General features: G+C 39.5%; 1 protein-coding gene across 7 annotated transcripts in view; it reads left to right on the forward strand.

The window, feature by feature from the left end:
- ARFGEF3 (ARFGEF family member 3) overlaps positions 1-15,148 on the forward strand; it is a 92,289-nt gene that overhangs the window by 66,122 nt on the left and 11,019 nt on the right. For all 7 annotated transcript variants that reach the window (XM_054062234.1, XM_054062235.1, XM_054062236.1 and 4 more), the window contains 12 exons: positions 472-617; positions 1,629-1,808; positions 2,181-2,325; positions 3,451-3,573; positions 5,648-5,751; positions 7,709-7,853; positions 9,009-9,137; positions 9,679-9,855; positions 10,446-10,560; positions 11,205-11,307; positions 11,941-12,072; positions 13,616-13,746. In XM_054062234.1, the coding sequence (XP_053918209.1) occupies positions 472-617; positions 1,629-1,808; positions 2,181-2,325; positions 3,451-3,573; positions 5,648-5,751; positions 7,709-7,853; positions 9,009-9,137; positions 9,679-9,855; positions 10,446-10,560; positions 11,205-11,307; positions 11,941-12,072; positions 13,616-13,746 (1,630 nt within the window). The remainder of the gene's footprint in view (positions 1-471; positions 618-1,628; positions 1,809-2,180; positions 2,326-3,450; positions 3,574-5,647; positions 5,752-7,708; positions 7,854-9,008; positions 9,138-9,678; positions 9,856-10,445; positions 10,561-11,204; positions 11,308-11,940; positions 12,073-13,615; positions 13,747-15,148) is intronic.

Genomic DNA, 15,148 nt, shown 5'->3' on the forward strand with positions numbered 1-15,148 from the left:
TGCTTCACATTCTTTACTTGATAAGGAACAGAAAAGGAGAAACCAAAACTAAATAACTTGCATTTTATGTTCTTTCCTGTAGATGTCACCATAGGTTTTGCAACTACTGTTTTGGGTCTTAATATCAATTATTTAACTCCTTGTTTAACTTTTCCGCACTGCTTCTCAAAGCTTTTGTCTTTAAAATACTTTCAAAAAAAATTGATCACTGAAATTAAAAATAAAGTGTGTTTAATAATTTGTTCTTAAAGCTTGGGTCCACCTCCTGTTCTTTTACCTACACAGGCATAGGCTGTGTTTTTCATTAGTTTTGGGTTGGTTTTTTTTCCATTTACCACCCACTTCCCCCTGGCACTCGAACTTAACGCTAATAATTTCTAACCTGATTTAAATTACATTTTAGACCTGTAGAGTCTGTAGCGGGAGCTGCAGTTGCTTAGCTTCCATTTATTTTCTTATACTTCCTTGTAGGTGAAGTAAAATCTACCCAGGACAGGAGAAGTGCGCTTCATTTATTCCGACTTGGTGATGCCATGCTCAGAATTGTAAGGAGTAAATCTCGCCCACTGCTGCACGTCATGCGCTGCTGGAGCCTGGTGGCACCTCACCTTGTAGAGGTAGGAGTAGGGGAGAAAATGGGAATGTGTGCAAGAGATGGCAAAGCAGAAAAAGCTGGAGGATGCTTGTTAGCTCTTAAAACATATATCACCCCTCAACACTGTCAAATCTGGTTATGCTTCTCTTGGGATATTGTATATCCTGTGTCATATATTGTAATACTGCCACTGAGGAGGGCACTTTTAAATGACTGAAATAGGCAAGTCCAGGGACAGTGTGTTGAATTTTTGCAGTATGATAGTTCCCTTGTCTCTGGGGTGAAAATACTGAAACCACCCTAAGAGGTCACAAGTATCTCCTCCATCTACCTCTTTTCCCAGTCAAGGTATTTCCCTTGATTTCCCTTATAAGTCTTCCCGTAAAAGGATGCAGGCTTTCTTTCCCCGCATAAAGTCAGCTCAGCTTGGGAGGATGGTGACATTTTTCCCTTTCCTTCTGCTTCCCAATGAACCCTCATCAGTGGCATGTCAGTAGCAGCCATATAATCAATTTCAGTCATAACAAATGACCTTTCCTCAGTCAAACTTACAGTCTTATCTGGTGTCTTGACTTCTCAGAGGTTTTTGATGAGTGTCATTGGTATGAATGAACATGCAGTACTTCCAAATAAAAAGTGACGTTTGGTCTTGCATAAATAGGTATGGTCAATATAAGCAGAAACTGCCTTTTTGAAGGGAGAAATGATCACATGGTAAAAGCAAATGGCATTTCATACAAGTTCTTTTCTGTGGGGTTTATTATTCAGTTTATTGGGTTTTTTTATCACTGCGATTTTTTTACTTGTCAGCACACCTTCATGGATCTGTGGGACTCTAAGCAGCTCTGAGTCTGCCATCTGTTTCCATAGCAGTACCCTCTCATTTTCATTGCTCTCAGGTCCCTAGTTCATTTCAGTGGCGAAGCCACTTTTTAGGGTTCAGCAACATGAACTGCTTACTGCCCTTAAAAGTGTATCACTAAAAGCAAATTTTTTGCTTGGACAAACTCTAATACTCCTCATTTCCCTGCAGGCTGCCTGTCATAAGGAGCGACACGTGTCTCGGAAGGCTGTTTCCTTCATCCATGACATCCTCACTGAAGTGCTGACCAACTGGAATGAACCTTCTCATTTTCACTTTAATGAGGCGCTATTCCGCCCCTTTGAGCGTATCATGCAGCTGGAGCTGTGTGATGAAGATGTCCAAGACCAGGCAAGTCATCTGTGATTCGGGGTGTGTCTGGCCTACCATGCCCATAGGAAGGATGGTCTCCAGAGTACACTTGGCACACTTGAGAGTGTTTCCCAAATTCTCTTCAAATGGAGTCTCTTAGTCATCTTCAAGGAATCAGGAGGGCTCTGGATACCTAAGGTAACATTGTGGTAGAGCAGAGAGACAGGACACCTAGCTTTAAAGCAATTAAATAAAACTTTTCTATTATCTATAAGAAATAATAATTAGTCTAGACTGACATAGTGAAATTTAGGAATGTGTTTAAAGCCATCCTCATTCCATCTGAAGGTTGTTTTATTATCAGTTCTGGGGTTTCTGGTTTTATTCTTGTAACTTCTCCCCTGTCTACAGGTGGTCACCTCTATAGGAGAGTTGGTGGAAATGTGTTCTACCCAGATCCAGTCAGGATGGAGACCCCTATTCAGTGCCCTGGAAACAGTGCACAGCAGCAGCAAGTCAGAAGTTAAAGAGTACCTTGTAGGAGAATACTCTATGGGTAAGGTCTTACTGCACATATTGTTTCGTGTGTGCTTTTGTTTCCCTGTCATATTCCCTGGAGACACAATAACTAACTCAATATATTTAAATGCCCTACCTGAACATCGGCACTTAGGGGCTGCACTGCAATACGTCAGGACTGTACTGAAGTATCTGGTTTATTAATTGGAGTGGGAGGGAAACCAGAGGTATTGTTCTGACTCTTCGACCTCTGGGTTCTGGCAGATGAGTGGAGTGAGAAAGAAATGCTTCTAAACTTCTTGAATATTTTTGAGCAAAACAATAGTGCAGGAGTGAGCTTGGCTGAGCCGTTATTACTGCCTTGCTAGAGAAAGAAAAGCATACTGTATACAGCCACCAGGTCTTATGTGGACTGTCTTTCTTACTATGTGAAATCTATTTTTCTTATACATCAGGGTACTTTAGTGTGATTATCTAGGCAGGTGCTTGTCCAGGCATTTAATTGGAAGGCTTCAAATTGCTAACAGTATTACAAACCATGTTTGCTAGAAGAATGCATCCCTCCCAGAGTTGTTTGCTTGTGTTGAAACTGAGTAATGTGGGAAAAATCACTTTAATCTGTTTTCTCTCTTCATTAGAAGGTATTGTTAAGTGTTACAAGTCATATCTAAGGGATATAGTTTTCCGCCTAAATTTTGTCTTTCAGACCTGTAATGAGCAATGGCAAAATACAAGTATATACAGCCTTTGAAGACTGATAAATCTACTTAGGAAAAGCAAGACTTTTTTTTTTACCATTTAGTCTCGATAGTTTTCGGCCTGACTGCTGTCATCATGGCAGCTATCAAGAATAAAAACAGGAACATCCAGCAAGCAGAAGTGTTAGCCACTGTGCTGAGTTCAAGAGCTCAAACCTGCTGTTACCGTATGGGCAGGCACAAGCTGACATTTTTCAAAGATAAGGCAATGGAGAGAGTGTGCATTACTCCCTATGAAGGGCTACGCAGTTGCCTCAGGAGCAAGAGAAGGCTTTACTTCTACGATAATTTCTGTGTGCCCAGAACAGAAGAGATTATACAGATTCACTTAATTTGTTGAAAAACTGTTGGAAAATCACCTTTATAGGGGGTGGCGAAGAGTTCTCATTTTGTTATTTCCTCAGGGAAACGCCAGGCTCCAGTTTTTGACGTCTTTGAAGCATTTCTAAACACAGACAGCATCCAGGTCTTTGCCAATGCTGCCACCAGTTATATTATGTGCCTTATGAAGTTTGTCAAAGGACTGGGTAAATATTTTTATTTTCCTTTTATCCTGCTAAGTCATGATATGTCAGACCTAAGCCTGCAGAAGAGGAGAATTGAGTTATGTAAGACAGTATGGTAGAGGGGAAAGAGGCAGTGAAGAAACTGAGTCCAGAATGCTTTAAAAAAATAAAATAAAATCAAGACCAAGGTATTATTTCAGGAACATTTTTAGTGCTGTTAGTTCTTCAAGTTTTTATAGCAACAAAGATTCATCTCAGTATTAAATGTCTGCTTCATTTGGTCTTCGTTTGTGTCAGGACTTGCTTACATTCATTTAAATAAAAATAACAATAAAAAAACACACAAAAAAACCCCAAACACAGAATATTGCAGAAATAGCCTGCAATTGTGCAATGACAAGATGGATTTTCTGCAACAGTACAGGGTATGTTTTATATTTAGTGGTCAAAGCCACATGGCTCTATTCTATTCTTGCCCACCTCAGCAGCTGTAGTTTGGCATATGCAATGCTGAAAACCTGCCAAACCTTCAGTAAGATCACAAGCATTGCAACTAACAACACTGTCCCCATGGCTAGTTTTTTTGTTGTGTCACTGAGGGCAGCAGAGACCAGGTGTGTCAAGTCAAGATGACCCTGTGATGCTTCACCCAACTTCATAACAAAGGCAGGGGGTGTTGGGTCATTGTGCCCCAATCTTCATGACCTCTGACTTGCCTTGAACATTAGAATTTGACAGTTTTCATTGACATGTGGCAATAATATTTTTTTCCTGATGTAAATTATAAAACTTACTATAAGTAGTGAAATGGGCCATATATATATATATATATATATATCTCTACATCTGTAAGCAACTCCCTTTGATTTAAATTAAGCACCTGGCATTGTGATTATTACTACACGAGAGAAAATAACTTGCATGTCCAATACCAGTAAAAGGAACTTGTGTTCCTTCTGGAGCACTTAAAATCCTGTCTTATATTTCTATGTTTCTTTCTTTCATGAGATAAGTTTGTCGCCTTTATAGTCACATGTCAAAAAGCAAGATCTTTTGTTCTATTAAAGTTGGTAGGATTGTGATACTTTAGTGCTGTATTATATACTACTCTTTATGTGCATTTTAACCATTAAACTAAAGGATTCAAACTTCACTTGCTGATTTGGTTGATCCCTATAGTAGACAAGACTTTATAAAATACATTATGGAGGGAATAGTTAAGGGCATACAAAAAGTGTAGTGACAGGACCGTAAAACAGGATGAAATAAAAGGATTTTGTATTTATCTTGTGGGTTTTATGAGAGGAATGGCTTTTAAGGAATCAAATGTTAATCAAATTTAGTAAAGCTTCATATTTGGCACTGAATGGGAAGTCATCAGTTAAACTAGGAAAATGGTTACCAGCCAAGTATTCTAGAGTGGGCAGAACATTGGCTGAGAGCGAAGAAAAAGACTCTGCAGACAGGGAAAATGCTGGAGTGAATGGAGTTACCCAAGGAAGAGGTCTGCAATAGGACGCCTTGGAATTGATGTGCTGATTTAATACACCTAGTGAAGCTGACCTGAAAGTAGGAGTCTGCTGGTGCCACAGAATTAGTAATACCTGTGATACTGAGGCACTAGAGCCTCCTATAGTTGAAACTGTGAGACCTTGGCATCTGAATTAGAGAGCAGAAGGAAATATTGTAGCACAAAATATAAAATGGTGTTTTTAAGAAGTAAATAAACCTAAAGGGAGAACTTGTGATAGAAGAATTTTCCAGGGCACTGGGGTGCAAATGACTAGAAATAAATGAGTATATTAATTGAGCAAGGGGTAAATATGAGTGAGTAATTCATTAACTAAGGAGTTATTGAATAGGCATGTATTTATTGAAGTATTTATTCATATGAAAGTCCATGTATAAACTGTGACCAATATTACTGTATTGTTTGTATGAGAATCCTCCGATTGTCACTTCTAATGAGATCAAACAAAAGATGTTTTCTGGGTTCTCTTCAGATATTAGTGCACAACTGAATGAAAAAGAAAACCTAATGCTGTGTTTGTTTCTCCTCTTCTCTCCTTCCCAATGCTGTCTTTCCTGTCACCAGGGGAAGTAGATTGTAAGGAGATGGGTGACTGTGTGCCAGGATCAGGATCTGCATCCACAGACTTGTGCCTTCCCGCGCTTGATTACCTCAGGAGATGTTCTCAGGTATGATGAACAGAGGTACTAACCTGGCCTAGAAAATGGTTTAAATGGTTTTAACCTCCAGGCTTGATATCAATGTTTAGATGGTTGCATGAACATAACAGAATCTGTGGTAGGCCTGATGGCAAAAACCTGCACTGCCAGATGGAGAGTGGTGATCTGAAGGAATCTCATAGTTTCTAGGCCAGCTAACGGTGGGAAGACCAAGGAGCTAAAACACTCAGACCCAAGGAGCATGTGAGAAATTGTGACTGTTTGAAACCTAGTAGTAACATATTCAAAGCTATGTTCATTCTTACTTAATCAGTTACTTTAAATAATGTTGGGATGAAGGAGGAAAAGCAAAAAAATGCTGAGAATTCTCAGATCTTCTGAAGAGCTACAAGTTAGGCCCTCTAAAATGCAGGAGCAGCTTATTTGTACCATGAAAACTTATCTGAAGCTCAGGGCAAATCTCTTACAATTAGAATGCTGGCATGTATCCTGTAATCTCCTCACACACAGCACAGGTTATTATCCAGGGTTATTAGGACATTTTTTATCTGATTTTATAATGTTGTTTGTATTTCTGTAGTACCTGCAGGTCTTATTGTTGGACCCAGGCTGTGTTTTCTCTGAGTACAATACAAATGTGTGACAATGGATATTACCATAGCTGAAAGGACTTAATATCTAAATTCAAAGATAATGGGTGCATTCAGTACACAGACTGAGGAGAGAAGGAAATAATAAGGCAGCTCAGAATAATAAAACACAGACATATCAAACTGTAGTTGCTATCTCATTCACCTCAAAACATTTAGTGAATAGCTAATGTATGTTCTACTTATACAATATGTGCATCACATCACTCCTCCCTATCCTTACAAACCCCAGGCCACAGTGAGGAAGAAATATTTTCTCCTCTTTAAAAGAAGCAGCACTTTTTATCTTGTTAAGCATTTTAACCGGCCAGCAGAAGAACAGGAATGACAAAAAAGAAGTCCTACCTGTGTATTGCAAATAAATGGTTTACTTCAGAAAGGCCTGGTAAGATACTGGTAGCATCCCAGTTATAGCACAATTCTGCAAAGTTTATATTCGTTGTTTAATGGGAAACTCAGGTAATGAAGCTCTGAAGTAAACTTGTGCAGGGCCTTTTATCAGTATTTATTATCAGAAGAGCAACGAAGCTGGTGAAGGGGCTGGAGAACAAGTCTTATGAAGAGCGGCTGAGGGAACTGGGGTTGCTTAGCCTGGAGAAAGAGGAGACTGAGGGGAGACCTTATTGCTCTCTACAACTACCTGAAGGGAGGTTGTAGAGAGTAGGGAGCTGGCCTCTTCTCCCACATGACGGGGGACAGGACAAGGGGGAATGGCTCAAGTTCTGCCAGGGGAGGTTCAGGCTGGACATCAGGAAAAAATTTTTCATGGAAAGGGTCATTGGCACTGGCAGAGGCTGCCCAGGAAGGTGGTTGAGTCACCTTCCCTGGAAGTGTTCAAAGGACGGGTGGATGAGGTGCTGAGGGGCATGGTTTAGGGATTGTTAGGAATGGTTGGACTTGATGATCCAGTGAGTCCTTTCCAACCTAGTGATTCTATGATTCTATTTACTTAGTTCTTCATAGCTCAAAAACATTCTGTGTATGGCTAACGGAGCTTCTTAGATCATAGGTGCAATCAGTAAGTAGTAACATTTGTCTTTCACAAATGAGGAAGAAGCACACTCCTTTCCCAAAAATGTGTTATTTAAATTACTTTTTTACCATCTCTTTATCACCCTGACCCCTTACCTGTCAATGAACAAAAGACATCTGGCTTCTAATTGTGTTTTTAGTTTACACTATGGCTGGATGAATAGAACAGATGCTGACATTATGGCGCTTTTATAGCTTTAATTTTATGTGTTGTATGTGATAGCATTTACAAACTTTAAGATATATATTTATCTTCTATTCTCTCTCTCTTTCCCCTACCACAGTTGTTAGCCAAAATCTATAAAATGCCCTTGAAACCCATCTTCCTCAGTGGCCGGCTGGTTAACTTGCCCCGAAGAGTACAGGAACAGTCAGCCAGCAGTGAGGATGGTATTGAGTGCATCCTTTCTGACTTCGATGACGACACTGGTATGTGCATTGAAAGCAGTAAGGAATTAATCAGTTGCTTCCTCCTCATGTCACTGTAGATTTTGGTGACTGCTGAAACCAAAAAGGAGGGGAAAATATTCAGTTTATTGTCCTCCCTGTCTGCACACACGTGTGCCCACAGAACTTGGAAGGTCAGGTCACATCACCTTCTTTATGTTAAAAGATACAGCTCATGTATGAGAAAAATACAACCCCTCTCTTGGGACAAGGTAATATTTTCATTAATAATATTAATTAGCCTAATATTCATAATAGAACCGGTATGTATTTCTGCAAACTAACACAGAAACACTTTCTAGATGACAGCTGAAGTAAAGGAGTGAGACCCTCTTAAGGTTGGTATAGGCATGCCTGCCTATAACAGAATGAATAAGTGTTGAGTAAGAGTTTAGAAAGACAGAGAACACTTGTTTAAATATATTTCCAAATTTATGTCCTGCTGTCTGTTGGACTAAATGGTGTATTTCTAAAACTCATAAAATGCACTGTGACCTCCAGAAAGACAAGCAGCCTTTGTCTCCTGATTATTTGTGTGGCTTATATGGTTTGGAGGATAATCAGGTGTTTGATAAACTAAATCTAAGTGGAACCAAGCAGTAGAGGAACGCAGCCTTAATGCTTCTGGATTTACGGTGGCCATTCAAAGCAGTACGCCACTTTTGAATATTGAATTCCTGAGCTATTCCTAGCTGGCTGCCTCTGCAAAGTCAGCTCCAACCAGGCAGAAAGCAGGCTAACTACAATGCCTCACCAGAATGACTCTTAGTACCTACTTTTATCCAGGCTATTCCACCACGTGGATTGTCCTGTTCCAGTTCTACCCTGGGTAAAGGAGAGAAAAGCTACTTTCTGAAAAAAGCCAAACCACAAGTCCTAGTTTGTTTTTTTCTAAAACCTTTTTCTTACTTCTTTCTATGTTTGGGCGTTTTCTTTCTCTGGAAATTTTAGGATGTTCACCTGGGATGTGAAAGACCCAAGCTGCTGAAGTCTCTACTTTGAGTTTGGTTTCAAGCTTGTGCTGGGGTCTCCCCAACACAGGGGAGCACCACTTGCCAATCACTTTCTGAAGGCAAGTTTTACCTGTAGTAAATGTATGTCTCTCCTGGCTTTTAATCTTTGTTTCCTTACTTGTAGGCCTTATCAATGTCTGGATTATTCTGCTGGAAGAATTAACAACTGCTATATCCAACTGTCCCCGCCAGCACCAGCCTCCTACTTTGGATCTGCTCTTTGAATTGCTGAGGGACGTTGCCAAGACACCTGGTAATGAAAGGGCTTGATAAAATGTAAGCTAGTAGAGCCATGACCCAAACCTCTTAGAATCCTAAACCAATTCTGTGAAGTGGCTACATGTGGTTAGAGCCACATGGAGATATTCTCAAGTAGAAAGGGATTTTCTCAGAGCGTGATCTGTTGTTCCAGTTAGTGCATTGTTCTATGTTGACAAAAGGCATCTTGTAAGAGTATGTTCAATGTAGTCTTACATTTATTGCACCAATAGAGATGCAATACTCCAATGTCTTAGCCACAGAAGACATTTGTCTGTGTCCAAGAAAAGGAAAAAGAAAATTACATAGTCCTGTAAGGCCTGTGGGAAACACTGGGTAAACAGTCAGCTGAATGCTCATATACTATCTCACAACTAGATCCAAAACTGCTTGCCCCTCTCATCCCCTTAAAAAGTTTCAGAACTTGCTTTATTTAGCACCACTGCTGGCCTCAATCTTGGAGTAACTTAGCAAATTTACTGTGCATGGAGGCTTTGTAAGCAAAAAACACCAACCATCATTGTTTTTATTTTAAGGGCCAGGATTTGGCATTTATGCAGTTGTACATCTTCTTCTACCCACGATGTCTCTTTGGCTCCATCGCAGCCATGGTGACCATTCTTACTGGGATGTGGCATCAGCTAATTTCAAGCATGCCATTGGCCTTTCCTGTGAACTTGTAGTGGAGCACATTCAAAATTTCATACATTCAGGTATGTCATTGCACATCACATCTACTGACAGTCACCAGTGGCATGTTACCAAACAGGTACTTGACGTAGTTTAATTGTTTTTTTGTTTGCCTAAGCATAACATAAGAGGAAGAGGGTTGAAAATTTCTGGTTGGTTTGTGGGGGTTTTTTTTCCCTTTATTTATAGGATTAGAATTATGGAAAAAAAATTAACTTGTAAGGGACCTATGGAAATTGTTTAGTCCAGCCTACACTTGAAGCAGGGTTATCTTCAAAATTTAATCATCATAGTCTATATTATACTTTCCAAAAGAAGAAACTAAGACTTTGATCATAAAGAACTAGAACATTCAGAAACAGGATTGAACAGAATTTCTCCAGTACCATTTAAGCCAAGGCATTTCATATCGGTAATATCAAAAGGACTGGTTTTATTTCAGGGTTATTTTGTTGTGCATGATTCAAAATTGAACTTGAGTGATAACTGTATAAAAAGATTTGGTTTTGCAAAGTCTCTGAATAGCAGCGAGTGTGGCAAGACTGTTCGTCTCTAAATATAATGAAAAGGCAATGATCTTCAAGCCAGCCTGTGTCTTTTCCTTTCCTTATAGATATTGGTTATGAAAATATGATCAATACTATGCTGAAAGATCTTTTCAAGTTGCTGGTAGCCTGTGTAGCAGAACCAACAGAAATTATTTCCAGAGTTGGCTGCTCTTGTATCAGGTAATGGTCTATTCACTCCTTATATTCTTGAACTTGTGGACTGATTAAGTTGACTAACATCTCAAAAGAAGTCTACAATATACGTGTCTCTTCTTCTTTGGATAATGGATTCTAGACTTACTGACCTTTCCTTGCTGTCTTCTGTCTGCTTCAAAACACATGATTTTAGGCCTTGCTATGTGTACGTTCCCACAAAAAGCACTTGTACATTACATATATACAGTTAGTCAATAATTGAGGGATAATTAGGAATAATAATCAAGGAATTAAGGAATAATTAGGAAAAATATTCAAGGGTCTTTCTGTTGGAATTCACAGGTCTTTAGAGGTAATTACACCTTACATGGTCTTCAGGTTATTACAGTCATAATCAAAATAGGCACTTCATTATATAGTTACACAATGTGTGCTTCTTGTCCTGGCAAGATGACTACTTGAAGTGGAAAAGTAAAGTGAAGGGGGGAAAAAAAAGTCAAAACTACAGTGTAATTACAAAAATAGGTAAGGGTAACAACTGAAGAGATTGGATATAATTTAGCTAGATACCGTGTAGGCTTTTATTCTGTTTTCAGCCTTCTCCTGTGTCAAGTAAGAATTGTCTAGTTCCTTCTTGAACTTGGTAACATTTTCTTGTGTCCTTGCAGGTATGTGTTAGTGACAGCAGGGCCTGTTTTTACTGAAGAGATGTGGAGGCTTGCATGTTGTGCCTTGCAGGACGCATTCTCTGCCACTCTGGAACCAGTAAAGGTAAACTGCCTTTTGACAGTCAAAGTGTAATCTCAGGAGTTGTGGGCTCACTAACTTTTGACAGCTTGCTTTTTCTTTTTCAGAAAAGTTGTTGGGTACAGAGCTAAGAAAAGAAACGTAAGGATTATGTGGTAGCTTTTGTTATTTATCAATTCACTCATAATGAAAGGAGTTGGATTAACAGTTGAGACTGAAGTCAGTTTTTCTAAATATGCAGACAACACTAGTCAGTAGCTGTCCAGACTTATTTTAAATTGCCCTGCCGGTATGAAATCGAAAGGGTTTAGTAGGTGAAAACTTACCTTTTCTTCCATTTCTTCCTCTAGATTGGCTAAAAGTAGACAGAAGATTTGCTTACTTGATCCTGTAGCTGCATGCCCCATGTAGATTATTACTCAGCTCACTATCTGTCTTGGAACAAAAAAATCCTGTTAAGTCATCACAGGCCATACTACCTAAGAAGCTTTAATGCTTTGCATCATCTACATCAAATGCTAAGTAGCAGGTGACTGACTGACGATGATGGGATGGATCAGTCTGAATCTTGTGTTCCACGTGAACAGGCTGGACAGTGCTACAGTCACTGGCTTCATTTAACGCACAGTGAAAGTCTGATGTTGTGTCTCTCTATAGAACCTGTTGGGCTATTTCCACAGTGGTTCTGAAAGCTTTAGTGGAGATGCCTGTGAAGTGAAAGTGGCAGCCCCCTCCCTGTCACCAAGCGCTGAAGCTGAATACTGGAGAATCAGAGCCATGGCACAACAGGTACTGACTGACATTCTAGGGGAAGTCAGAGAACCTTTTAAACTTGTGGCTTTTCCCTATGGAAGTACATCTTTACCACCACCTTCCTCACAAACACTTTCCACAGACTTCCCCATCACCAGAATAACTTTTATTTGTCTAACAGTAGTATTGAGAGAAAGTACTTAAAACTAGAAGAGTAAATAAACTAGAAATGTCCCCCTGTGAGCAGGAGTTAGGAATGCCTGGGGTGAGGGAAGATGCATAAGTCCCTGAGGAGGACTAACAGTGAGCCTGTTGGGTAATGTGTCTTTAAAAAAGGCAACCCTAGCATACTTCAGTGGAAATGTTTGTGATAGAAAACAGGAAACAGTAGTGACACTACGCATTCCTATCTATAATGTCATATACATTTTTCATTACTCTGCTAAGGAATGATAATTTTGAAGGACAGAAAATGCACTAGAATTGAGACTGTGATATGCAACTAGAAAACCAAAGTTCAACCTATCAAAGCAGAGCTTAAAAAGGAATGCAGGTATTTTCTCTCTATAAATACCTGTGTATAGATTGCAGAGAAGAAGAAGAGTTGCAGAGAATTAGAGGATAATGCTGACATTTAGCAAATAGTTTAATAAAACTCGCCACTAACTCCTAATCAGCAGAGCAAACTTGGAGACAACCTTCTTGGGGTCCTATTGACTGCAGTGGTTGTTGTTCGTTTTATGAAAGTTGTTATATAAAACAAATTCCTTAAAATACAAGAGACAGAACTTAATGACCTGCAGGGTACGGTAAAACTGTAAATACTGTATGACAGTTTCAGCATGGGAAAGCAGCTGGATTTAAAGAGCCAACAGATGTTTGGTGTCAGTTTCTGACTTGATTAATTGTAGCCTGATGCTGCTTGAAAATCTGAGATGCGGAGACCAGGATTCGTGATCACAAGTAATGTGCCAGCGGCTGACTTTGTTGAAAAGAAAAAATGTTTTAAATACACAGAACTCAAGAAAGCTGGGAATGTGGCATTTATACTTTTCTAGTAGACACTGTCAGTGGCATTCCCCAAGTCCTCTCAGTGGGGATTTGACACAACTACTTGGCCACAAAACAAAGCTACAGCAACTGAGAGTTGTTTCCTCATTTCCCACAGTAAGAATTGCAAGTTAGGTGTCTATGGTACCTTCATGGCTGAGAATAATACTTTCAACAACCAACCTTTCTAGGTGTGACTGGCAAAGCATGAAAACAGGTCTGTGCCTCCACTATACACAATATTTTTTGATAGTAGCACACACAGCAGAAAGTTTCTTTTGGTGTTTGGTATTATGCCTTACACAAGTTCAAAGAAGATGATGTCTGTCCTTTCCCCTGTGCTCTGCTGTGTCTGGAGGTAATCCATGACTGAGGCTGTTTTACCAAAACAGAGTGCTCCAGGAAAGGTCAGCGTGGGGGGATAACTTGCATTCTCTCCATCTGTGTAAAGTACGTTATCATAACAGATCTTTCACAAGGGACCCAGTGCAAGTGCTAAACTGATTGTTCTATTTAACTTGTTTTGTAGGTCTTCATGCTGGAGACACAGTGCTCCCCAAAGACCCCTAGCAACAAGGAAGGGTTTGAACATGCCCAGTCCTGCGTGCTCATCATTGACCTACCACCAGATAAGAAACCAAATGGGCATACACAGAGAAGGTAAAATATCTTCTCAGGAAAATACTGTATCATAAAAAGCAAGATTAAAATATTTTCAGGCTGGCAGAAATGCAAACAGACCCTGGCAAACCATGGCTCTCCACAGGCCTCATCAAAAAAATTAAATACACCTATCAAATAAAAATCAGGTTTTCTGACACAGGAGACGATAGTTTACAACTCTCTGCTCTCCAGGTGTTCCCGTGGTCATGCACTGGTGAGCAGGCACATGCTAGAGCTGTTACAATTATAGACAAGTCTGTGTCAGGCTCTGTAATGTGGCACTTAGAAATCTAAATAAGGAAAATGCTTCTAATAGATAGTAAAAGTTGGTAGGTTACTAACACCTGAAGGATACATAAGCTACACAAAGCCTACAAGTAGGGAAGTGCAGGTGAAATTAAGAAAAGGATTCTCTTAGGAAATGCTAGAAAAATCTTTCCAATATTGAGATTCTTTTCCTTAAGAAGGAAAGCTGAAAGTATCAGTCTGAAAAAAAAGCTTTAGAAGTGCTGTTATGTTTGTAATGATATCTAACAAATTAAATAATGTCTGCCTCATTAATGGTCTTCTAAATTCAGTATTGCTGGATTAAGAAGGTAGAAAAAGTTAATGGAAAAACTGGAGCATTATAAATTGAAGAGACCACATCCAAGGCTAGAAAACTGTTAACATATCAATCTAGGGAATGTTTTCGCTTGGCACTTTATTTTTGTGGAAATTCTTCTGTATGTTGCCACCTCAGAAACTAATGCATTTGCATAACAACCTGATCTTGTCAAAGAATATTTCTTTTTGCTTGCACTCAGTTGTTTAAACAACTGCTGTAACATCAGTAGGGACAAGAATTAAGAATTCTGCATTCAAGGTTTGTGTTTGTATTGCAAGGTATGATTCCCCTATGGGATTAAATTCGCTTTTACTAGATACCAAATCTGCTTCTATACCACTTCAGGCATCCTCATTCAAAAGTAAACTATTGTTTGCAACAAGGAGCCAGAATGTGATGATCCTTCTTTGGATGGACAGGAAGAAAGATCATGCAAGATCTCCCTGTTCTTACTCAGAAGTTTCCTCCAAGAGCAGGTGCTCTGTTGCCTTACCTTCAGAGAATAGGGCCCTGGTGCAGAGATGAAGAAAGGCTGAGATCACAGTTTAAACCCTTCCTTCTTGGTGGGAAAACACCTTCTTTATCTGAAGGTTTGCAGATCATTCTTCTTGTTATAAGAAATGCAAAACAAAAGGCTGGAGTACTCTCCTTTCATGGCACATAAGGCCATGCAGTCTATCAGACTGCATTTGTAAAAGTAGTTTGGGTCTTGCTTGTCTTTAAACAAATAAATAAACAAAGCTTGCAATTAACACAAACTCTGAATGCTCATGCACTGTGCTTTGTCTAAAC

This window comes from Cuculus canorus, chromosome 3 (genome assembly GCF_017976375.1).
Source record: "Cuculus canorus isolate bCucCan1 chromosome 3, bCucCan1.pri, whole genome shotgun sequence".
NCBI lineage: Eukaryota > Metazoa > Chordata > Aves > Cuculiformes > Cuculidae > Cuculus > Cuculus canorus.